The sequence below is a fragment of the Gracilinanus agilis genome, chromosome 1 (assembly GCF_016433145.1).
Source record: "Gracilinanus agilis isolate LMUSP501 chromosome 1, AgileGrace, whole genome shotgun sequence".
NCBI lineage: Eukaryota > Metazoa > Chordata > Mammalia > Didelphimorphia > Didelphidae > Gracilinanus > Gracilinanus agilis.
In genome coordinates, this window is record NC_058130.1 from 273,105,836 (window position 1) to 273,131,940 (window position 26,105).

General features: G+C 36.0%; 1 protein-coding gene across 1 annotated transcript; it reads left to right on the forward strand.

Annotated features, from left to right (window-relative positions):
• The first annotated feature begins 2,519 nt into the window (after positions 1 to 2,519).
• LOC123250737 (peptidyl-prolyl cis-trans isomerase A-like) lies at positions 2,520 to 12,700 on the forward strand. Its single transcript, XM_044679967.1, has 2 exons — positions 2,520 to 2,624; positions 12,074 to 12,700. The coding sequence occupies exons 1-2, from the start codon at positions 2,520 to 2,522 to the stop codon at positions 12,698 to 12,700; spliced, it is 732 nt and encodes a 243-aa protein (XP_044535902.1).
• Positions 12,701 to 26,105: the final 13,405 nt, after the last annotated feature.

Sequence of the window (26,105 nt, forward strand, 5' to 3'; positions counted from 1 at the left end):
CACTTACGGAAGGTACAAGCAGTTGCAAAGATTATGAAAAGTCTTTCATTTAAAGACAATATCCAAGTTGAGTCTTGAAGAAAATAAAAGATTCTAAGGGTAAAGAATTCAAGGTATAATAGACAAGTGGCATGCCCTGCTGAGTAACAGAGAAAAGACCATTTTAAGTTGACTGTAGACTGCAGAAAGTGAATTAACATGTGATGATTCTGGAAAGATAGTTTGAAGACAAATTTTGAAGGGCTTCTGAAATATGCTTTGGGTGGAAGTCATCACTATTGTTTGTCTTAGGACACTACACCATTTACCTGCCTTATCATGGTCTCACTCAAAGTTTAGACCATAATTCCATTGGTATTCACTTTGCTGTCTAGTTGATTGGTTATGAGATTAGGTTCCTAGTAATGGAAGAAAAAGGCTTCTTTCTCTCACCTTTTTCATATGTGTGTATATATGCATGTGTGTATGTACATGCTATAGAATAAGTAGATATAGGTCATAGCATCATAAAGGAGATGTCAGAGGCTATCTGGTTTACTCATCCATCATAAGCCCTCCTTATTTTTCAGAATTCAAAGAATTCCAGAATTCAGAAAGTGGAGGTTCAAGGAGACTAAGTGATGCCCAGGTCATACAGGTAGTAAATGACTATGTTGAGACTTGAACCTAGGTCCCTTAACTCCAGATCTAATGTTCTTTCTACACTAACACACTGTCTTCTATGAATATATTTACCTTCATGAGACAGATCTGAGTCAGAGGCCTGTGGCAAAATCTCTCTAGTGGTCAGAAAAATGAAATTTTTGCCAACAAGTATTTATGGATTTCCCTCAGGGTGTTGACTCACATGGAATGCTACCTTACATTTTAAAACTAGAATGATGCCCATTTCCATATGTCTTTAAAGTTTATGGAGACACTTTTCTTACAACATCCTTTGAAGTAGGTCATGTAAGCATTATTATCCCTATCTTATAGATAAGAAAATTGAGTCTAGGAGAAGCAAAACAACTTGCAAGTACTTTCTCAACTTGATAAGACTTTATCCTTAAGAGGTTTTTTAGTCCACTTGAGAAGACAAGGCTAACTTGTAATCATGGACGCTGGAGCCTTCCTTCCTACCACTCCACTTCACTGATGATCTAGTTCCATGCCTTGGAACTATCTTGTGAGACAAGAGTTCATTGGTACTTTAGTAACTACATACCCTTGAACAGGACCCAAGAGGGGCTCATACCAAACCTTACCCTGATATGGTAATAAAATTCTATATCTAGAGGTCACTCTAGGGGAGAGTACCAGGGTTTTGTAGAGTTCAAATGAGCTAATGGATGTAAAGCACTTTGCAAATATTATGATGTTACACAAAAGCCAGTTATCATCATCATCATCATTATTAGCCTATAGAAACCTGGCTTCCAGTCTGGTGATGATTTCATTTCTTGATGCTTCTCTTGCCCTTCCACTGAGCTCAAACAGTACTTATAGAGCAATACCACGGTGTGCTGGTAAATGTTCAAAAACCATACTCTAGGCTCTGGGGCAGAGAAATCAGAAATATGTGAGTAATCACTTTTTTAAAACCCTTATCCTCTGTCTTAGAATTGCTTCCGAATATTGGTTCCAAGGTAGAAGGTAGAAAGGGCTAGGCAATTGGAGTCAAATGATTTGCCCAGGGCCACAGAGCTAGGAAGTGCTTCAGGCCAGATTTGAACCTGAGAGCTCCCATATCTAGGCCTGCTTCTCTATCCACTTAGCCACTTAGCTGTTTCCACACTCATTTTTAAGTTTAATCTTTATGAATGACACTTTCTTACAGCTAGACAGACAAAACAATAAGATATTTAAATGTTTGCTTCTTTAAAAATGAGACTGTTATAGATCGTATATTTGTTTTTGTAGTTCAGTCATTTTTCAGTTGTGTCTGACTCTTTGTGTGGCTCCATTTAGGTTTTTCTTGACAAAGATGCTGGAGTGATTTGCCATTTCCTTCTTGAGCTCATTTTAAAGATGATGAATCTGAGGTCATTGGGCGATGTGAATTGCCCGAGGCCACACTTGGACTCAAAAAAATGAATCTTCCTCCTGGTTACATTCTATCCACTGTGCCACCTAACAGCTCACTTCTAGCTCTAAGAAGCTATAGCATGTATAGCAGCCACACCTTGGTAAAACCATTTCAGCAGACAAATAGGCTAAACCAGGCTGAACGTAAGTCACAGGTCCCAGACACTTCAGTGGGCTAAGGGGATGTCTTCCCCAAGCATATGAAGATTTCTTCCAGAAGAATGGGTGGTTGAGAACAATTTGTTCAAATAGCCATGAAGGTGGTTAAAGCAGACCTTGGGGAGCATTTGGAACTTGGTCACATATGAAAGACCCAGGCCATCCCAGTTGTCTTGACTTTTGTCTTACCACTGGACTTGGATGATTCTGGAAGAGAGAATGAAGCTGAAAATATTGTTCAGCTCTGCCTTACTTAAATCCAATTCATGAACAAGTCAGGATATCACCCCAAGATGTTTCTGGTCCTCTTCAGAAACAAAGGAACTACTGTGGACCAGAGGGGCTATGTTCAATTAGCAGTCTTTGAACATCTCTCTTCACAGGAAAGCCCTGTTGTGGTGAGGAGAACTGGGGGTGGGGTTGAGCTGCATGGCAATAGAGCGTGACGTGAGTCCACAATACAGAATGTTCTCAAAATCTTAGTGTAGTCTTAAACTCTTAAAGCTTTAATAAAAAAAATAAAAAGCTTTAATAAAATTTACTAAGACTTTTTGGGAACACCTTCAAACTTCACCAAGATTTCGAGGAATCCCTGTATTTGCTGAGGGTGTAGAGCACAGAACTTGCTGGAGTACAAATGCTATTTTATATATTTGCATGAGAAATACAAATGTTGTCTCCAATTTGAATACTACAATCTGTGATTTAGCTCAGTGTATGGAAGTCTAGGGAGATTTAATATCTTTTTAGTTGAAAATACAGAGCCCCCAGTGAAGCAGTGAGCTTTTGTCAGTGAGTCAGACCAAACTCCAGAATGTTAAAAGTCAGATTATGGTCATGGAGATGTCCTGAAGGCAAGTGGAAACATACGTGGCAGTCTTCTACCTCCCTTTCATGACACTCTAAGGTTTTCAAATGCGTACCCATGGGGTCCACTTTCCCAAAACCATAGACAGCCTCACCGTCCCCAACAGTGACTTTACTTTGAATAGTCAGTCAGTAGGCATAACTAACTCAAATCAAAATAATTTACTACAATGACATTGTAAGAATAGTAGCTACAAAGCATAAACCTGGGGTTACTCTCCCATGATACTCTTCCATTGATACTCACATAGTATCAGTGGAAGAATGAATACCATCTTAGAGTGATGCAATACATAGGGAACACATGACTGAGTCAACTCACAATTTCAGTACAGAAGGACTTCAACATCTTTTCTCTGATCATGGAGTCCTCATTCTACTTTCCCCTGGGCATAATGTCTCTTCTAGTAATTTAATTCACATAATTTCCCTGGATCTGTTCTTCTCCAAAGCTAGACTCTTCAATGTCAGGACTAGTTCTCTCTTCAATGCACAGATGTCTCTTTTCACTACCACCTGGAATTCCTTGAAGTTGCTTCTTGTCTGAAATTCTGTTTCTTTCTGTGTATTCATAGAGACTGGGTATCTCTATGCCCTGCTTGAAGCATCTCAATGATGCCATTAGCTTTCTCTAACTGAACTTAAGGCTGGAAAGCTTGTCTTTTAAGGACTACTCTGGGCATGGCTAATTATCACCCAGCCAGTGGCCAGCTTCCTTTCCAATTCAATCAGAGAACTTTTTCACACTTCATGAAGAGATGATAGGGCATAGACAAGTCTTTGCACTTCATTAGCATGTTAATACCTCATTATCTCAGTTATTTTCCTATAATTTCTGTGATTAGTTCAACTATCAAGGGGGAGAAACCAAATTCCTATTCCCTCAATTGTTTCATCCCTACCCCCACTCCACATGGCATCAGAGTACAAATTAGTGGATATTTTTATTAATTGGTTCTTTCTCTGGAGGTGAATATTCACAATTATTCTTCAAACACTATTGCTGTTGCTGTATACAACTTTCTCTTGGTTCTGCTCATTTTGTTCTTTATACAAGTCTTTCCATGTTTTTCTAAAATCAATCTGCTCATCATTTCTTACAGCACAGTAATATTCCATTACAGTCATATATCATAACTTGTTTAGCCACTCCCCAATTGATGGGCATCCTCTCAGTTTCTAGTTCCTTGCCACAACAAAGATTGCTGCTAAAATTTTTAAAAGTATATGTTTTTTTTTCCTTTTTTTCTGATCACCTTGGGAAACAGACCTAATTGTGGTACTGTTAGGTCAAAGGGAATACACAGTTTTATAACTCTTTGGACATAATTACAGAATACTTTCCAAAATGTTTGAATCAGTTCACAGTTGCATTCATATGCTGATAAATAGAACTATGTATGGCATATTTTTAAACACATATTTGTCAAAAGGTAGCCTTTTCTAGTGTGGAGTGAGGAAGGGAGACAGATGAAACAAAATATAATAAAAATAAATAAAATTTAATTTTAAAAATCTACATAAATGGGATAGTTGAAGGCCTGAAAATTTCAAGAAGTGGTTTCTAAATAGCATCAAACAATTTGGAAAGGTTGAGGACTTGAAAAAAGGTCTTTAGATTTGGGAAGAAGCTAGTCTCTTATAACTTTCAAGAGATCAGTTACTATCAAGGAGTGGTGACTAAAGGCAGAATATAACAGGTTATAAGAAAATTTGATGGGAAAGGGAAAAAGGAGACAAACACTGCTGCCATTCACTTTGACCCTTGCATCTTATGTATCTATTCTCAACATCATATGTACTCCTTTCATGTATTTGCATCCCTCTCTCTTTTTATCACCTCTAGGACTTTATCTCCTTTATTTGTTCTTTCTCTACCATCTTCAGTTTCTCCAGGGCTCCTTGCCTTTCATTCCTGGGCATACTTGGGTCCCCTGTCATTTACATACATACACATATCCCCTTTCTCTTGACCATGCTGTTTTCTTTAGCCATCCCACTCCTCAAACATATGAACTAAATTAGTGGTGTCAAACTCAAATAGAAATGAATCCCTGTAGGCCCACTAGAAAACCATGAACCAACATTATATATTGTATTTTTATTTATTTTGTTAAGCATCTCCCAATTATATTTTAATTTGGTTTTGGTACCAACTTTGCAGCTACATAATTTGACACCTCTGATAAACTTATTGCCTTCACTTTATATCAGCCTATAAGAGAACAGGCAAGAAATCTTAACAAAGGCATGATATATATTTAGAGAAATACAAATATGAGTTAGGGGGAAAGAGAAGAAAAATGGCTGCCACGTCCTCAGTTTGGGTTGTTGCATTATCTTGCCAAGAGATAGTGCTCTCAAAACTTGCTTAGAGTTTTTGTGATTGTGTAGTTCCTTTGCAGAAGTCCAGGGTTCCCTAGAGATGTGTCAGATTTCCTTAAAAGCTTTCCATAAATAACTGATTCATACTCTTTTTGCTATTTTGGGGATGTAGTGTGCTTAATTTTATTTCCTTCCTCAGTTGGAGTTGTATGTTAGTTGTATGAAATATCTTGAAAGCCAGATACTACCTGAGGATGGGATTGTAGCACCCTGAGATCTCTTCTTAGCTACATCCAGGTTCATGGTATTACTAAAGGAATCATCTATTCAAAGCCATAGCTCAACAGCTCTCATCAATGAATCTTTTACTATCACAAACCAATTGATCATGAATTCAAGACAAGAGCATTTAATAAAACAGAATATCTAGGCAAAACCAGAAATTAAATCAATTATTAAATTCTCCCACACTAAATGGCAATCCTTACCTTCTATCTTAGAATCAATACTGTAGGGGGGCAGCTAGGTGGCTCAGTGGAAAGAGAGCCAGGCTCAGAGATGGGAGGTCCTGGGTTCAAATTTGGCCTTAGACACTTCCTAGCTGTGCAACCCTGGGCAAGTCACTTAATTCCCATTGCCTAGCCCTTACTGCTCTTCTGCCTTAGAACCAATACAAAAGGTAAAGGTTTTTAAAACAAGGAAGTAGAGAACTTATTTAACTAATCTAAAAAAAAGAAAATGGAAAAGTCATAAAGTAACTCCCAAGGTGTGAAAAAAACTCAAGTCTACATATATTTCCAAATGAATCCTACCACATATTTAAAGAAGATTAACTTTATTATTACACAAATCATTCACAAAAATAGAGGAAGAAGTTACCCTATCAAAATCTTCCTGAGACAAATATAAATTAATATCTAAATCTGAGAGTTTAACCTTAGAGAAATAAAAGAAAGAAAACTAAAATTTCTTTTTTTATTGATACAAAAATTGTTGAATAAGATGTAAGTAGTATAAATAAAAATACATTAAAAAGATTACACACTGTGACCAGAAGGGCTTTACATGAGGAATCCAGGATTCAATATGCGGAGAATTGTAAATATAATAGACCATATTAATAACAAAAATAATAAAAATCAGATGGTTATCATATGTGTAGGTGAAACCTTTTTTCAAAATATGATGCAAATTAAAAACATTAGAAAACATTGGAATCAATGGACATGCATGTAAATTCAAAAGCAAACACTTTCTGTTTTGGAGAAACACTAGAGGTCTCTCCAAAAAGATCAGGGATAAGCAAGGATGCCCATTGTTACTCAGCACTACTATTTGATACAGTGCTAGAAATTCTAGTCATTGGAATAAAAAAATATATAAAAAAATAGGGAACACGTGCAGGCAAAGAGGAAACAACATTAGCATCTTTTAAAGATGTTATGAAGGTTAACAGAAAACCTGAGATTCAACTAAAAATGGAAACAGTAGGCAATAAAATAGCAAAATAAATACAAGCCCCCAAAGCAAATAAATAAGTAAATCAAACCTATAAAAATTATAAACTAATATACAGATATTACCAACAAAGCCCAGGTGGAAGAGATAGAAGAAGAAATTCTTTTCAAAATAACTTCAAAATAAATATCTGGGAGTTCAATTATGAAGTGTTATAAACAAAAAGGGTCCAAGGGAGAATGTATAGATGTACCATGATATTGATGTATCTATCTGTTCTCTCTTCAGCTGCAGATGATGGAGGAACACCAACTCCGACCACCTTTGACAGTGCTATAATTTTCCCTTTCTCTCTAGCAGTTGCTTCGGGAGGTCCCTCAAGAGGTTAGATAGATGGGTAACCTTTCCAGTTACAACCTGGGTTGGATAGGTTAGTATTGGGCTATTGATTTGCCTTGGGTAACATTTGGGATCTGACTGCATTTGACTCCCTTCCCAAGGGCCGTGATATAAACCACTCAGGAAGGTATTTGTTGAACACTCTTTATCTATCCTCAGGGAAAGGATAGCAAGGACAAGGATTGGGGATATGAGACCCTATTGATCTGTTATCTATAAACTAGTTGACAATCAGGACTGGAGGCTATTGATGAAGTGAAAGCTAGAGATTTGCTCATCCCCACTCCCTGGCCAGACCTGTCCACAGTCAAGCCAGAGAAGAGGGAAGCTATTGATGCAGCCGTGTTGGTGGTCTTATTCTCTCAGCTTTCTCACTATCAGTGTTGGTGATGCACTAGCTCTCACAGTCTCTCAGGAAATAGCTTCAGAGATATCCCAACCCTCTTCTTCATAGACCTCCCTTCCCCCCTTCACCACCCACTCTGAGATTTCCCAGTCCAGGGACTCCTGTCCAGAGACCTCCAGAGAGACCTCTCAAAGTGGCTGTCAGGGGGCATTTATACTATGGGGCCAACCGACATTTGCCCCTGGTTCACAGCACCTGGGAACATTCCGAGTATTCCAACTGCCATCCCTGTCATTCAAGGTGGCGTCCATCACTTCCCAGATTATGAATATAACATAAGATACATACAGGAAGTACATAAATATGGCCACAAAACACTCTTGAGGGAAATAAAGGAAGTCAAAACTTGGGAAAGATTAATTGCTTATATTTGGTTCATATTTACTCCTCATATACTCAAATGGATCTATGATCACGTCAATCTGGCAATTTCATTTGATAATGCAGATCATAACCTATATATCTATATTTGCCCATCTCATGTGACTTTTGTATATGTCCTCCTATTAAAATTACCACAGGAATCCATTCAATATGCTTGAGAGTTTCCTCACTTTTTCTTCTTGTTATAAGAGAACCAGTGGTGCATTAGATGCCTACCCATCATTCCTCATTCTCACAATGACCAGCCCATCTTCTCTTCCTATCATATAATTCCTTGATGAATTTGACTCCTCTTCTGCCAAGTTTGTAATTAGTTATATGTTGTCAGACTGTTCATGTTAATCATGCATTTCCTGTGTGATAGCCACTTTAAGAATTGTGCATTTGTTGCATTAAAATACCCAGTTAATTCCTTCCTTCCCCCTTCCCCTATTTAGAGAAGGCATCTTTTGATTTAAAAAACATATATGTATGTATATATACAACTCTATCTTACTTATTTCTATTTATTAGTTATTTCTCTGGAGGTGTATATACATAAATCATTCTTCAGACAATATTTCCATTGCTGAATATCATGTTCCTTGGTTCTGCTTATTTCATTCTCCAAATTTTCATGCAAGTCTTTCCATGTTTTCCCAAAATTAACCTGTTCATCATTTCTTAGAGCATAGTAGTACCCCATCACAATCTTACGCCACATCTTATTTAGCCATTCTTCAATTGATAGGCCACCACAAAGAGAGCTGCTATAAATATTTCAGAACATAGATATTTTCCTTTTTCCCTGACCACCTTAGGAAATAAACTAGCAGTGGTATTGCTGCATCAAAAGGTATACACAGTTTTATAGTTGTTTGAGTACAATTCCAGATTGTTCTCCAAAATGGCTGGAAGAGTTCAGAGTTCCACCAACCGTGTACCATTATCCCTTCCACATCCTGATCTTCTCCATTGCAGTTTCAATATCTTCATGGATTCATGTAAGAAATTAAAGGAGAATTTTGGGGAGTTTTAAACAAACCACAGATGGCATACCAAAAACGTTTAGAAACTCAGAAAAAAAAATTTATAAGAAGGAACTGAAAACACTCCAAAAAAAAGGAAAAGAAAAACTTTAGACTTTTTCTCTGGTATGAAGGGAGGACCAAAACATTTTATGCAGATTTTTCAGATTGTGGGGTATTATTTCCTGACCCCTACAATGTGGAAGGGATATATGTGTTAGTGACCCCATTTTCCTAATCCCCTCCAACATTTGTCATTTTGCCCTTTTATCATTCTAGCCAATCTGATATCTATTTTTAATTCGTTGAAGACTGTATTTTATGTCTCATTGCCATATAGCAGCCCTGTAAGATACTAGTATTTTCATGGGAAACTTGAGGTTAGTAAAGGAGCTTTGCAATTTCCTAAAGACAATACTGCCCTAAGTGCTTAAGTTCTTAAGTGCTTGCCCATCTGATAAACCAGGTCTATCAGAAGTTCTTTAACTACTTTTGTTTCATGAACCCCTTTGGTAGTCTGGTCAAGATTATGACACTTTTATGACACATTAAAAAACAATAATGTTTTTAAGTGTATAAAATAAAACAAAATGTGTGTATTAGAAAGGAAATCAATCATATTAAAATAATGATCAAAACATTCAGAGAAATCCATGGATTTAAGGCTAAGAACTCTTGTTGCATGAGTCATCTATGCAAATTCATATTGCTGGTTGATAGCCATTCTTCATTGGCCTTTCCTATGGAGATAGCCATGCTAGGACATGCTAATATGATTTTAAAAAAAGCCCAACAATGTTAGCTAAATTTAATTGACTATTTTGTGACATATTAATCAAACTACCAAAGGATTACTTTATGGTATTAGACAAAATAATAGCATAGTTCATCTGGATGAAGAAACGATTGAAAAAAAAAAGATCTCAAGGGTAATAATAAAAAAAATGGGGAGAAACAGAGGCTACTAACACGTAATGTTAAACCATACTACAAGTCAGTAATTATCAAAATAATTAGTACTGGTTAAAAAGTTTCAAAGTTTATCAATTAAGCATAGAAGCATCCAAGGATACCAACAAAAATTGCTAAGAAAACTGGAAAGCAATCTACAAGGTATTAATTTTATATTGATATTTCATGTCACATATACTATAGTAAATTCCAAACAGATACATAACCTTGATATAAAAGATCATCTGACAAAAAAATTTCTTTTGAGGAGCAGCGAAGAAGATACTTTTTATTACTGTGAATAGGGAGGGTGTTCTTAGCCAAACACTGGATAGAGATGATCAAAAATGATAAAATGGACATTTTTACCACAAAACCAATAAGAGAAGAATTAGAAGGGAAACAGAGCTAGATATTCTCCATCTATCATATTTGTGGATAAAATAATTTATGAATAAACAAGTAACAAAAAACACTGGGGTTTTAAAATGGATCAATTTTAATATAATTTAATTTAATCAATTTAAATTGAAAGGATTTTGTAAAAAAATAAAACTAATGTACCTGAGATTAGAAATAAAGCACGAGTTGAGGGAAAATTGGAGAAAGTTTCTCAGATAGAGGTCTCACATTTAAAATATATAGATAACTTTATTAACCAAATAGGAATTTCAGTCATTCCTTAATTGATAGTCGAAAGATATGAACAGACACATTTTTGGATGAAGAAATCAAAGTTATATATAACTATATGAAAAATGCTCTAAATTATTATTGATTAGAAAAATGCAAATCAAAACAACTCAGATATCATTTTATAATTATCAGATCAGCTATCATGATAAAAGGATGAAATGACAAATATTGGAGGGGATATGGAAAAATAGGAACATATGCACAATAGTGCATTGGTGGAACTTTGAATTGATCCAGCCATTTTGGAGAACAATCTGGAATTATGCTTAAAGACTTGTAAAACTGTATGTACCTTTTGACTCAGCAATACACTATTAAGATTATTTCCTAAAATGATCAGTAAAATTGGAATAGAAACTATATGTTCTAAAATGTTTATAGTAGCTCTTTTTGTGGTGGCAAAGAACTGGAAATTAAAAGGATGCCCATCAATTAGGGAATGGCTAAACAAGTTGTGGCATATGATTGTAATGGAATACTCTGTATTCTAAGAAATGATGAACAAGTTAATTTTGAAAAAATATTGAAAATCTACAAAAAAGCCCTACATGAAAAGTGAAACAAGTAATACCAAGAAAGCATCATATATAGCTGTCAAAATATTGTTTGAAGAATGACTTTTATATATCTGCCTTCAGAGAAAGAGCCAATAAATAGAAATAAGTAAAACCTATCTATATATACATATATACATATATATATATATACATAAAGTCTTTTTTTCTAAAGATAACTGCTCTAATGAGGAAGGGTTGGAGCAAAGGAGTTAACAGGATATTTTAATGCAACAAATAAATAATTATATATATTTTTTAAAGAGTGAAATCAAATTATAAATTGCAGATCAAAACTCTGAACTTTTACCCATATTCATGTAATCAGTAAAAATGACAAAAGAGAAAAAAAGACAGTGGAGCTGTGAAATGGTCCAAATACTCTAAAAAAACACTTAGAACAAGATCTCAATTGTCATGTACAATTAAAAACAAACTACGTATAATAGAAGTTCACAAAAGACACAATTATATATACTCTTTGAATCAGCAGAACCAATAATAGCATTATGCCCCCCCCCAAGAAATCTAAGAAAAGAAGAAATGGAAACAAAATATTTATCACAATACTTTTTTGTTGAAGCAAAGAATTTTAAAAAAAATGTTCATCAATTGAGGGATAACTGAAAAATGGAATATTATTATGGCATATAAGATGATGAAAAAAGTGGGTTTACTAAAACCTGGGAAGACTTGTATGACCCAACACAGAATGATGTGAGAAAAATCAGAACAATTCATGACATTATTACAATAATGTGAGGGGAAATTACTTTAAAAGATCCCTCCAGGCTTTGTAGGCTGCCACCAAGAGTTCACATCTTTGTTTGGTCCACTGGACACTGAGCCCCATCGCCTCTGCCTCAGCTGTTGTGCCCATCCCAGCCAACTGTGGCCATGGACAACTTCAACTTTTACATAAAAAAGAGCCCGTGGGCCGTGTTACTTTCCAGCTCTTTGCAGACAAGTTTCCAAAGACAGCAGAAAACTTGCAGGCTCTGAGCACTGGAAAAAAGGGATTTGGTTATAAGGTATCCTGCTTTCACAGAATCATTCCTGGGTTTATGTACCAGGGTGGTGACTTCACTCGCCATAATGGCACTAGTGACAAGTCCATCTATGGGGAGAATTTTGCTGATGAGAACTTTATCCTGAAGCATACTGGCCCTGGCATCTTGTCCATCACAAATGCTGGACCCAACACAAATGGCTCCCAGTTTTTCATCTGTACTGCTAAGACTGATTGGTTGGATGGCAAGCATGTGGTCTTTGACCAAGTGGAAGAAGGCATGAATATTGTGGAAGCTATGGAGTGTTTCTGTTCTCGGGATGGCAAGACCAGCAAGAAGATCACCACTGCTGACTGGACAAATCTAATAAGTTTTTGTTTTGTTTTTTGTCTTAACCACCAAACCATTCCTCTGTAGTTGGAGAGAGCACCCTTGAATTCCACTTGTTTTTATACCCTGTAATCCTTGTGCTCTCACTTGCTGCAATTCTCTTTGGATTTCATTTCCTTTTTTCCTTCCATAAGTCTGGCTAGACAACAGAGTTAAATTTATGATTATGAAATAAAAACTAAACTACAAAAAAATGAAATATAAAAAAGATCCATCTGTATTGGAGAACAATTTGGAATTTTACTTTAAGAGTTACAAAACTGTGTATACCTTTTGACCCAGTAATACCACCTTTGTATTTATTTCCAAAGATGATCAAAAAAAAAGGAGAAGAAATTATATGTTCTGAAAAATTTACAGTAGCTCTTTTTGTGGTGGCAAAGAACTGGAAACTGAAGGAATATCCATCAATTGGGGAATGGCTGAACAAGTTGTGGTTGTGCTTGTAATGGAATACTATTGTGCCATAAGAAATGGTAAACAAGATAATCACCAAAAAAAAAAAAGTGCAAAAAAACAAACCCTAGAAAGACATATTTAGTGAGGCAGTGAAGTGAGTAGAACCAGGAGAATGTTTTACATAATAACAATAATAATATATAATGTTCAACTGTTAATGACTTAACTATTATCAACAAGACGAAGATTCAGGACAACTCCAAGGGACTCATGATGAAAAAGGATATCTACTGCCAGAGAAAGAACAGATAGAATCTGAATGCATATTAAAACATACATTTCTTCACTTTAAGTCCCCCATGAATTTTTCTGTAGTGTAAGCAATATGTATCTTGTTCTACAATATGACAAACCAGGAAATATGTATTATATGATAATATGTGTATAATCAATATCATATTACCTGTCTTCTTAGAGAGGGGGAAAGAGTAGGAGGGAGGGGAAAAAAGAATGAGACATAGTTTGTTTCTTTTGGATAAGCATATTTATTTAAATTTGTTACATGTTTCTAACAAATCATATATATTCTATTGTCATGTTACATATATTATGATACATATGTACATGTATAAATGGTAACTCAAAAAAGAGGAGAATAAAAGAATTCTGATTAATGCAATAATCAGTCATGCGTCTGAAAGACTGATTGTGATTATGCTTTTCTTCTCTTAGAAGAGAGGTAAAACACCAACTGGGTGTTACCATTTTCAGGTACTATCACTATGTGCTTTTCTTGGCTATAATTATTTTAAAGGTAAGGTTTTTCTTCATATTTGGAGTGTGAGTTGTTGCTATATATGGGTGGGGAGTGATAATGATGCAAAAAAAGGAGAGAAAAGAGCATCAATAAAATATTTTAAAAATACAGAAAAGAAAGAAAAAAGAATTTTAGGAGAATACATAGAGAAACATGGTATTATTATATTAAATGTAATATACAATTTAAAACAAACTTCACATGTTAGAAGTTCATAATTTCATGTGATCTTTTCCTTTTTTGCATGTTGGATTTTTTATATGTTAACATTTGCTTTTCATAATTAAAACACAAAAATTCAAAAAGTGAGATGGCCTACAGATTCATTAGGGTAACAGGGACCAAAAATAAATCACCTATATCTGTGGTAAAAGGCAGAGATCCTATAACTGATTTTCTGAGAGAAATTTGAACTTTAGGAGATTGCCTTCTTTGTTAAAGGTTGTACTTCCTAGACTGCATCCTATTCCAGGAGAGGGCATATTTTAGTTTTAACATGCATCCAATATCCAGAGTAGTATTGGGGGACACATAATAAGAGATGGGATAATCTGAATAAAGAATGGTCATTGTAAGGATAAGGGGTAGGATTGACCCTCAGAGTGACTCCCACCACATGGTACTTTTCCATTCAACATTGTTTCCTTCATAAATATATGAGAGAGACATAGAAAATAGTTTGGAATAATATCTACAGATGCAGCTTGTCCTTTGTACAAAAAAAGTCAAAATAATAGAGAAAATGTTTATAATAATTCTTTTGTTTGTGGATTAAAAAAAGCCAAACTTGAAAACTAAAGGTATATCCATCAATTGAAGAATGCCTGGATAAGTTATGGTCTATGAATGTGATGATATACTATTATGTTATTAAAAAATGAAGATCCAAATAATTTCAAGAGACATTCAAAGATTTACATGAACTGACACAGTGAAGTGACCAGAACCAAAGGAACAATTAATACTTAACAACAAAATTATAAAAAGGGACAATTTTGAGGGCTTACAGAATAATTCATACATCAACAACAAAACTATAAAAATAAAGAACAAGAACTATGCCAAATGCAATGCCTATTTAAAAGAATGTTTTATATGATTATATATATACAAAATCTATAACAGATTGTTTACCATTTCAGGTAGGAAAAGGGGAGAAAGGGAAAGAAGAAGAAAATTTCAAATTCAACATTTTAAAAAATGAATGTTAAAAATAGTTTTTATGCATAATTGGGGGAAATACAATATTATTTTAACTTTTTAAAATTAAAAAAATGACAATTTTTTATTCCAAGAGTCCTATGATGAAAACATGTTATCCTTGCAAGAGAGGTGATAGATTTAGGGTGCTGAATTAGATACATTCATTTTGGCAAATGACCATTGAAGACATTAGTTTTTATGACTATTCATATTTGTTTTGAGGAATTTTTTCTCTTTTCTCTTTTTCCATCCAAAGTGGAGGTGGGGGACAGAAAATAGATTTCTTTTATTAAAAAAATTAGTTATAAAAAGAAAAATATGGAAGGGGCTCTATCTCTCACACATACTTGTGGGATGTATTTTCAGCTAAAGTTGCTGTATTATCAGTTTTACTTAATTGTCTTATTTTGTTACAAGGGACCTCTCATAGAGTGGAGAAAACCTGTTAATGTCTATAATATAAAAACAAAACTTATCGACAAAATTTTAAAAATTAATTGCAAAAACAGTGCAGCAGCAACAAAAAGGAACAGAAGTAATTTGGTACTTAAGAAGTCTCATGATGGTCACAGAGAATAAACTAAAGAAGAAATTAGAGCCCATGAATTAGAAAACAGAATTTAGAACAGACAAGGAAAGAAGAGAAATACTGAAAATAACAAAGCAAAAGAATATATATTGGAACAAGGCACAGCAAAAGTATGTTCTTTCAAATATAAAGTTGGAGGGGAAGAAAGAAGGAAAGGTTTTGAAGTACATACTTAACTGGGCAGAAAAATAGAAGAATCAAGATAGTCAAATAATTTAAAAGACAGCAAAATTACACCCTACCTAAATAATACAAGTGATGTCACATGGTTCTACTGTACATTTTGGTGAATCATGGGTGTTGTAGTTATCCAGGAATTCAGAGGAAGGGATTATAGGATCATAGATTTAGAAGTAGAAGACAGGACCATAGGGGACACAGAATCCAACCTTTCATTTTAAAGATGAAAAAACTGAGACAGAAAAATTAAGTATGACCTTAGAGTCCCACAGGTAGGAAGTGTATATGGTGGAGTTTAAATTCAGGTCTTTCTGAACCCAATCACAGAAACAGAATGGTTACAACTTAAAGGGCACCTGGTCCAATCAATAAATAAACAAAATCCCCCATCCAACATTCCTTAAAAGTGGTCATTCATCCTCTGCTTAAAACTTAGATGGAGGGGAATCCTGAATAAATTTCTTTTCATAATAAAGATAATATGGCTGTTTTCTTCCTGCCCTTTCCCTCCATCTCTTCTCCCTTACCTCTCACAAATAGAATTTTTCCATCTGAATTTCTCTTATCAGAAGGCAATGGCTATTTTTCCTTATTTTTAGCTTGGAAAATAAGTTGTTGCCCTTCGGCCCAGTGATAGCACTAGTACACTTATACCCTAAAAATAAAAATAATGGAAATTATATATAATATATTATATAATGGAAATTATATATATATATAAAATGGAAAAAATAAGGGAAAAGACCCTAGTTATGCAAAAATTTATATTGCAGCAATTGTTTTGTAGTAGTAAAAAAGAAGAAACGAAAAAGGTGCCCATTAATTGGAGAATAGCTGGACAAATTGTAATATACAAATGTCATGGAATACTATCATGCCATAAGCAATGATAAATTGTACTCCCTAGAAGACTGAGATTGGTGTATTTCTAGAGCTCAGGAGATCTGAGCTGGAGTAAATCTAAAACCAGTTAAGTTCTATATTAAATTCAGCACCAATATGGTAAGCTTTCAGGAATAGGAAGGGAAATGGGTAGCTCTAGACTACTTAAAGAGTGTAAATTGGTCTAGGTCAGAAAGGGAACAAATCAAAACTTCTGGGTACTGATGAACAGTGGGATTAAAGCATGGATGGCCATTATATTTTTAATGTAAGTGAGTTTGGAAGACGCAATCTCAAAAAAAAAAAAGGATAGTTTCAGAGAAACCTTTGAAGATTTGTATGCACTGATGCAGAGTAACATGAGCAAAATTAGAACAATTTATATAATAACAATGACATTATAAGAAACTTTTAAAAATTTAAGAACTTTGATCAGTGCAATGATTAACCATGATTCTGAGAGGCATCAGCCTTTATTATCAAATAATGAGTTGTTATTCACTTTCTGATGGGGGGGGGGTAACAATGCAGACATAACATGCAGAATGAAACATACATTTTTAGTATGTGGTAATTTGGTTTGCTTGATTTTGCATATTTGGTACAAAGGTTTGTTTTTCTTTTTCAGTGATGGGGAAGAAGAAAAAATAAATTCTAGCTAATAAAAAAAAAACCAGAAATAAAAAAAAAGAAAGCCAGTTATTGGACAAAGACAAAATTCATTTAAGTATAAGTACTCTTGTTTGCCTTTCATTTTCTTCCTTTTTTTCCTTTTTTAAAAATCCTTACCTTCCATCTTATAATCAATACTATGTATTGGTTCTAAGATAGAAAACTGGTAAGAGTTAGGCAATGGGGGTTAAGTGACTAGTCAAAGGTCACACAACTAGTAAGTATTTGAGGTCAGATATGAACCTAGGACCTCCCATCTCTGGACCTTATTTTCAATCAAGCCACCTAGCTGCCCAACATAGCACTTTAAAGATTTCTTTTGTGTTTTCATTTTTCAGTTCATTTTCTAGAGGTAAAGTTACTCTTCAAATATTAAATCTGTAGCTGTATATAATGTTATCTTGGTTCTATTCATTTCACCCTTCGTTATTCCATGTAGTTCTCTCCGAGATTTTTTAAAAAATCAATCTGCTCATTGTCACAATAGTGATCCATCACAATAGTATACGACAGTTTGTGTAGCCATCCACCAGTTGATGGATATCCCAGTTCTTTGCCACCATGGAGACCTACTATAAATATTTTGGAGCATATAAGTTCTTTTTCTTTTTCCCTGATCTCCTTGGGAAATAGATTCAGCAACATCATTGCTAGGTCTAAGGGTATATATAAGAGAGTTTCATAGCTCTCTGGATATAATTCCAAGTTGTTCTCCAAAAAAGTTGAATCAGTTCACAGTTCCACCAACAGTGTATTAGTATCCCTACTTTTCCATATCTATTTAATGGTCTTTTTTTAAAAAAATTTTTATTCAATAGAGCAAAATGCAGCCTTGAAGGCATATTCTTTCAAAAAGACATATTTCACAAATACATTAAAATTAAAACAAAGCTCCATGTCAGATGACTACAGAAGTAATTTCAGTAATCCATGGAGTTTAGGCATCAAGTAGAATATAAAAATGGGGGAGATATATACCCACCTCAGCAATACTGTGGAAGACATTCCAGTACTTGTTCCAATGTTTCAGGCATGATTGGCTCTTTCTGAATCCATTTGGGGTTTTCTTGGGAAAGATACTGGAATGGTTTGCCATTCTTTCTCTAGCTCATTTTCCAGATGAGGAAACTGAGAATAGGGTTAAATGACTTGCCCAGGGTTACATAGTTATTAACTGTCTGAGGCTGTATGTAAACTTGTCTTCCTGACTCTAGGTCTGGTGCTGTATTCATTGTGCCGCCTAGCTGCCGTGATCTGAAAGATGTCCAAATAGAATCCAAACAAAACAAGGATTCTCTAATGATGAATGGCAAACCTCTCCAAATAGTTCCTTTCTTGGCTGATAATTTCACTAATTACATTCAAGCCAAAGTTGCTTCAGTGAAATCCACAGCAATATAAATCAAGTCAATTTAACCATCCACAGAGGAAAAACAATGTACATGAAAAAATGTATTTGGTTCAGTCTATGACAAGTCAAATAAGACCATATATGATTTTTACATAAGCAGGCCTATTTCAGTTTGATTCAGTTCAAGTCAATACACATTGATTAAAAGTCTACAATGTTTGGGGGCAGCTAAGTGGATAGAGAGCCAAGCCTATAGATGGGAGGTTCTGGCTCCAAATGTGACCTTAGACACTTCCTAGCTGGGTGACCCTGGGCAAGTCACTTAACTCCCATTGCCTAACCCTTACAGCTCTTCTGTCTTGGGACCAATATCCAGGATTGATTCTAAGATGGAAGGTGAGAATTTTTTTTTTTTTAAAAGTGCCAGACACTGTGCTGTGTGCTGGGGACACAAAGAAAAATTTTAAAAAAGTTTCTGCTTTCAAGGAGCTCACAATATAACTCAGCAAACATTGAAAGTGCCTGCCATGTTCAAGCTTTGGGGGAAATAAAAGCAAAAACAAACAATCTCTCACCTAGAGAAGCTCTGAGAAATCCTCAGGTCCTTGGGGCACTTCCAGATTTTGAGACCATGAAAATAAAACAGTTCTCTAAAAACTGAGACCTGATTTATCTACTTTATTAAAAAATACATATGTTTACATATACATATTATTAATATATATTAATCCCTATCCATTAGCAAATGCTTGACTTTTTTTTTAGCGATTCCATTGTATTTGCTCTTAGTGACCTGTCAAGCAGACCAGCTACAGGGCCATGGGGTTGAGCAGAGAGCTCAGCATTTCTGTGCTCAGTGCCTTCTCTTGTTTTCTTCTCTTAACTACAATTTGACAATCATCTATTTCTATGCAAATGCCCTAATTATTGTGGAAACTCTAACTCTCCAGCAGTGTTAGAAGGAGACAAATAAAGGGTTGCTATTGCATAGTTAATTGTTGATAATTCTTTATCTTTTCAATTCTAGACTCCCAGTAAGTTCAAGCCAAATTGCCCTCCCACTCACTGCTCAAAGTTGCCCAGCTAAACTGAGGTAGAAACCTTGGTGAAACATCATTGTAGAATTCTTGGGAAGATTGAAAAATTAGACAATGTGGTGAGATACCCCTGGAGAGATATTTCTATAGTGGTAATAATAAAAGACATGAAACTACATGAAGACTTTTTCCCCCAGAAAGAACAAAGGGGAAATAACTCCTTTATGGCTCTTTAAGAAACAAACAAACATGACAGCAGGCTCATGTTGGACTTGCTATATCAAGTGACAATTCGCAGTTAATGACCAAAACCTTCAGGCCAAGGTCTTAATAGTCATAAAATGAAAGCATAGTGGCTGTATTCCAACCCACCATATTGGTCTCAGAGTGTCTGGCTTAATAAATCACTTCTGAGCTCAGGCTATGGAAATATTTCTTTTACCTACCAAATTCTTCATTTTCAGAGAACACACATCTAATTAACTTGCTTTTAGAAGAGCAGACTGTGTGTCCTATCCCTCAGCAAATGCTTGACTTTCTTTTCTTTTCTTCTCTTTTTTTTTTAGTGATTCCAAGTGACTTGTCTCTTAGTGACTTGTCAAGCAGGCCAGCCACAGGGCCATGGGGTTGAGCAGAGAACTCTGCATTTCTATGCTCTGTGCCTCCCCTTGACTTCTTCTCTTTATGATGATTAGACCATCATTTATTAGGTTCAAGTTGTGTGTAAGACAATGTGTGTCCAAAGTTGAATGGAGCTGCAGTTAGGAGTAGATGAGAATAAGACATGAAAACACAGTTATGATGGAAAGCTGCACGTGATTAGGAGAAAACAAAGATCCAGACAAAGAAATATAAAAAGAGGTATCGAAGCTCGAGAGGCTGCTTTCATTTATAGTGTGTCAGGTTGAGTGGGAAAAGGGAAATGGAAAGAAAAGGTTCAGAGGATTCATGGAATAGAAGTCACCTGAGTGAAGAGAGGGATTTCAGCAAGTGGAAACAGTACATTCCTGGAGGACAGATCATTTGTGTAAATTCACAAAGATGGGAGAAGACAGGATCAGGTTCAGCTAATGGTTTAACTTGGCTGGAATATTGAGTGTGCAAAGGGGAATCGAGTGAATCACCTCCATTGCAGTGCCCTTTAAGACTGGATATATCATTCTTATTATGTATGTTGCTATCTTACTCTTATGTGGGATGCTGGTGGTTGTTCTCAAGCATTGAGCCCTGTTTGTAATTCAACCCCCACCATGCTGCTGTTTGCTTTTCATCCTTTTTGGAAAATACTTTTATCCTTTGCGCTAATGGGAGCTAACTAAATTTCTTCCCCATTTTAGCTACAAATAAGTAGAATGTACTTGTATGTCCTTCAAGAAAGAAAGTATTTTTAGATATTTCACAAAAGGCTTTTTTTCTTTGTTGCAAACCTCCTAGATTTATTCTGGGAACCAGTCCCCTGCCCGCCTTTGCTTCTTGGCTGGCCTGTATCTCAGCTCTAAAGGAGAGAAAGCTTGTTATCAATTTCACAATGAGGGAGAAAGTATGCCCTAGACTTTCAGATAGAAGACTTGGCTTGACTTCTATTCTGAGCTCTGCCCCTAGATGGTGGGAATTGTTGGGCAAAAATCTAATCTCTGTCCAGTCAGCACTGGAAATGTCAATTTTAGTGACCTCAGACAAACATTTCAAAAATAGCTCTGTGCCTTTGTTAATAGAGAAGTAAACAGATTGCCTGTAATAATAATAATGATAACTCCTGACATTTATACAGCATTTAAGTGCCTCAAAAACATTAACTCATTTGATCCCAGCAAAAACCCTGTGATATGGCTCCTACAGATATTTTTTCCTCCATTTTTCTGACTCAGGAAACTGAGTCTTGGGGTTACCCAAGGTTATACAACTAGTGTCAGAGGTGGGATTTCACACTCTCATCTCTCCTGGAGCAATGGATAGATCTTTGAGTCTGAAATTAGAAAGATCAAATCCAGTTTCAGATACTAACTAGCCAAGTGACCCCAAACAAGTCATTTAATCACTCTCTGCCTCAATTTCCTTATCTTTAAAATGGAGCTAATAATATCAAATCAGTTATTATGAGTATAAAATAGGACTATTTGTAAAGCTCTTTTTAAATCTTAAAATTCCATATAAATATGAGCTATTATTATCATATAAATACTAGCTATTACTTCAAATCTAGAAGAAAGCTGAAAGCAAGAACTTATCTGGAGCTATTCACAATTTTTTTCTCTCTCTGGCTTAGCTTTGGGTAGGCAAACTTCTTTTTTAGAAGTGACTAGTAGTTACTTGGTATTCTTCAGGTGATTCAGAAGAAACTCATTTTGGAGAGTTTATCTTCCAGCTGCCATGTTGAGGCTGCCAAGCCCAACAAACTTTCATTATGAACCAGGCTTACTCAAGAAGCTTTTACCCAAAGATCCAGAGGCAACTGGAGCTGAAATAGCATTTGAATACGAAATTATTCCCTCCCTGCTCTTGAATAAAATACCATGTGTTGACCTGGCTAGATGACCATTTAGTGAGCACTGCCAAAGGGACTAAGGACACCAGAAGAACTTAAGGCAGCCAAGCAGGTGATGTTCTGACCTAGTCTTAGAAAATAGCTTTGGGAAAAAGAAGGAAAACCATCTTAGCTAAGTCCTGGGAGAAAATGGGGATCTGAATTGTGTGCCCTTCCCCGCTAATGCTCCTTTCTACACCCCTCACACTCTGCTCTTGGTGAGTTGTTGTTGTGGGTGATTAAGGTCACTGACATTTGGGAAATGGTTGTGGAAGTAGCCCAGCTGGACAGGGTTAGCCTTGTACACACTAAGTCCCCAACATCTCCTATTCTACTTCTCTATTCCTGGTGGGAGAACAGCCCTCTGTTCTCTGAACACTGTGGGAATATGGATCCCATAACACTCAATTCCAGGTTAGCCCCTCCCCCCCCAGAAGAGGAAAGAAAGAGAAAGAAGGAAAAAGGCAAACAGCCTATCCTTCCTTGGGTGCTAGCAAAAGGAATAGCTGATATTTGTCCTTTTGCTTCCTTACTATATCCCTTTATCCTCCTATGTTTTTTCGTTTGTTTGATTATTTTAAATCCATTAAGGCTAATGTGTTTGTTTTCTTTTGTTTAGCCATTTTCCAGTCCTGTCCAGCTCTTGGCGACCCCATTTGGGGTTTTCTTGGCAGAGATACTGGAGTAGTTTGCCATTTTCTTATCTAACTCATTTTATAGATGAGGAAACTCTGGTAAACAGGACTAAATGACTTGCCCAGGGCCACATAGCTAGATTTGAACTTGGAAAGATGAGTTTTCTTGACTCCAGGCCTAGCATTCTATTCACAGCTCTACCTGGCAGCCAGTTTATTTTCTAGTGTGAGGCAATTGAGAAGAACTTGCCTTTAAAATGATTGGAGACATGACCTGAGGTAAGGGTGAGGAAATTCCCCTGGTTGAAAGAGACAGAGAAAGAGAGATAGAGTGACAGAGACAGAGACAGAGACAGAGACAGAAACAGAGAAAAGCATGATCCTAGATAAGTTAGACAAAGCGAGCCATGGAGGAAAATTCTCTTTTGAAAAAGAGAACTGAGGATGTGATATTGTGCCTGTTAGAAAGTACTGAAGCATTTTGGTTTCAGTTTATTTAGAGTATCATAACAATCCTTATAATTAATTATTATAGTAATCCTGCATTACACTGGTCACTCATGACCTGAGAGTTCTTCTAGCAACGAACTTTCAAATAGACTTTGAAAGTGTACATATTCATCATTATTATTGAGCCCCTTAATCAGTTTTACATGAATACAACTTTTGCCTGTGTCATCATTTTATTGGTAGGATCCTATTGTCCTGTAACCTTTAGCTAAAAGGGCCAAGTGTATTTTCATTGGTGGGAGACTGAACTGGCATGGAACCTAATGCCTCAAACCTGTGGGAGGGGCAGGCAGAGTTGGGGAAAATAATAGAGAAGAGAGATCTAGGATCTTCTGGCTTCTAACTTCAAGAGAGAAGATGCATGATTCCCAGCTCCTTTCAGTTCTATGAAGAAAGAATAACTGGGAAGAAGCTAACATCTAGAATTTCAGTGAATTTTCCCTAGAATGAAATATGGGACTCTTTTTTGGTTGAACTAAATTCTCTCACTCCCAATGGGATAACTCATTTACTCTCTGTGTATTGTCTGGTATATATTGTCCTATGTATGCTTCCTCTGGCTTGTTTTGTTATCAACTTGGATAAATAGGTTTCTTTGCTGCTGGCTCTGATGTTCATTGTCGAAATGGCATTTGATAGAAAGAGAGTTAAGCTTTGGATATAGAGCTTGTGACCTCCTTCTCCCCTTTTAGAAATAGTGATTAGGAGTTCAGTTTGAACCTAAAAATTGCTTCCTCTAAACTAATAATATTTAAGGGAACAAAATGATATAATTCTAGCCTGTTAATCCCTCTCTCTGAAAAGAACAGAGTGGCCACTTCTAACCCCAAAACCCTCCTGGTAGGAGTCAGTCTCCCTTGGTGAAGTGTGGGAGGAGGAGAAGTTAGAAATGTCTATTCTTGCCTTCTCATAAGCCACATCTAAACAGGGACATACATAACCTACATGGGTCAACTGAAACAATAATACCCATGTACCTCCTCCTACATCTCTATGCCAATGTGTCATATGTGGGAGGTCAATGTTATAATCACACATGCTCTTGTCATTTTAAGTTACATGTGGTGAGCTCATTAATGTACATTGTTACACATATTTTGCTTGTCAAATGCTTTGAGATTTTCAGGTCATAGAAAAGGTCAGAGAAAAGATTGTGATGATGGTGATAATAAATTCCATGTGTAAATAGGTTCCCACCTATAAAATGCCCACATAGGCAAAAGAAATACCCATTTATAATATCAAATCAAATCAAGGCTCTAATAATAATGGTGGTATAGCCTTTTAGTTCTCATGGGAAACTGTGTTTGTTGCTGCTAGAATTCTTAGGTAGGGATCAGCTACAGTAAATTGAAGATAAGATGTCTCAGTTCCTATTAGGTACATAGTGCATTATCATATGCACTTCGCAGATGTGGAACCTGAGACAGAGTTTCGCAGATGTGGAACCAGAGACCAGAGCAAAAAACTGGAAAATGAGGGTATGCCCTCAATTGGGGAATGGCTAAACAAATTGTGATATATGCTGGTGATGGAATACTATTGTGCTCAAAGGAATAATAAACTGGAGGAATTCCAGGTGAACTGGAAAGACCTCCAGAAATTGATGCAGAGTGAAAGGAGCAGAGCCAGAAGAACTTTGTACACAGAGACCAATACACTGTGGTAAAATAGAATGTAATGGACTTCTGAACTAGCAGCAATGCAATGACCCAGGACAATTCTGAGAGATTTATGGAAAAGAACGCAACCTACATTCAGAGGAAGTACTACAGGAGTGGAAACAGAAGAAAAACAACTGCTTGAACACATGGGTTGAGGCAGACACGATTGGGGATATAGACTTGAAACTACCACACCAATGCAACTATCAACAATTTGGAAATAGGTCTTGATCAACCAGTGGAAATACACATCTGCCATGGGGGGGGAGGGGGGAGGTTAAGGGGAAAGTAAGAGCATGAATTATGTAACCATGTTAACTTTTCAAAAAAATAAATATTAATAAATGTTTTAAAAAAGAATAAAAAAATTGCTAGCACACTAATAAAATAACCATCCATAGTTTTACAATTAAAAAAAAACACCTTTATCTTCTTTCTTAGAATCATTTCTGGATATTGGTCCAGGGCAGAAGAGTAGTGTGTCACATGACTAAGAAATGTATGAGGTCAGATTTGAACCCAGGATCTCCTGTCTCTAGGCCTGGCTCTCACTGAGTCACCTAGTTGCCTCTGGCTTTTTACAAAATTTACAAAACATTTTCTTCAAAACAATACAATAAGGTAAGCAGAAGTAGGTCATGTGAAGGTATCTGATGCCCAGTGTTCATCTTCTGGGACCCAATAGATCTTAGTCTTTCCCCTTCCTAAGGGAGGGAAAAGAAATGATGAAGCTCAAGAGAATTGATGACATGAGAAATTTAAGATGGGAGATGAGTCATGAAGAGTTGGGGGGTGGGGTGAGGATGGGGCAAGTTGTTGCCACACTCTCTGCTTGGGCCACTGACATTGGGAGTGAATTCAGACACATAGTGAGTGGATATATATCAGATATGAAAAGGGATGCTGGGTCCTTGGCAAAAGTCCCATCAGAAACTAAGCAGTGGAACAAAAGACAGATGAGCAAAAACC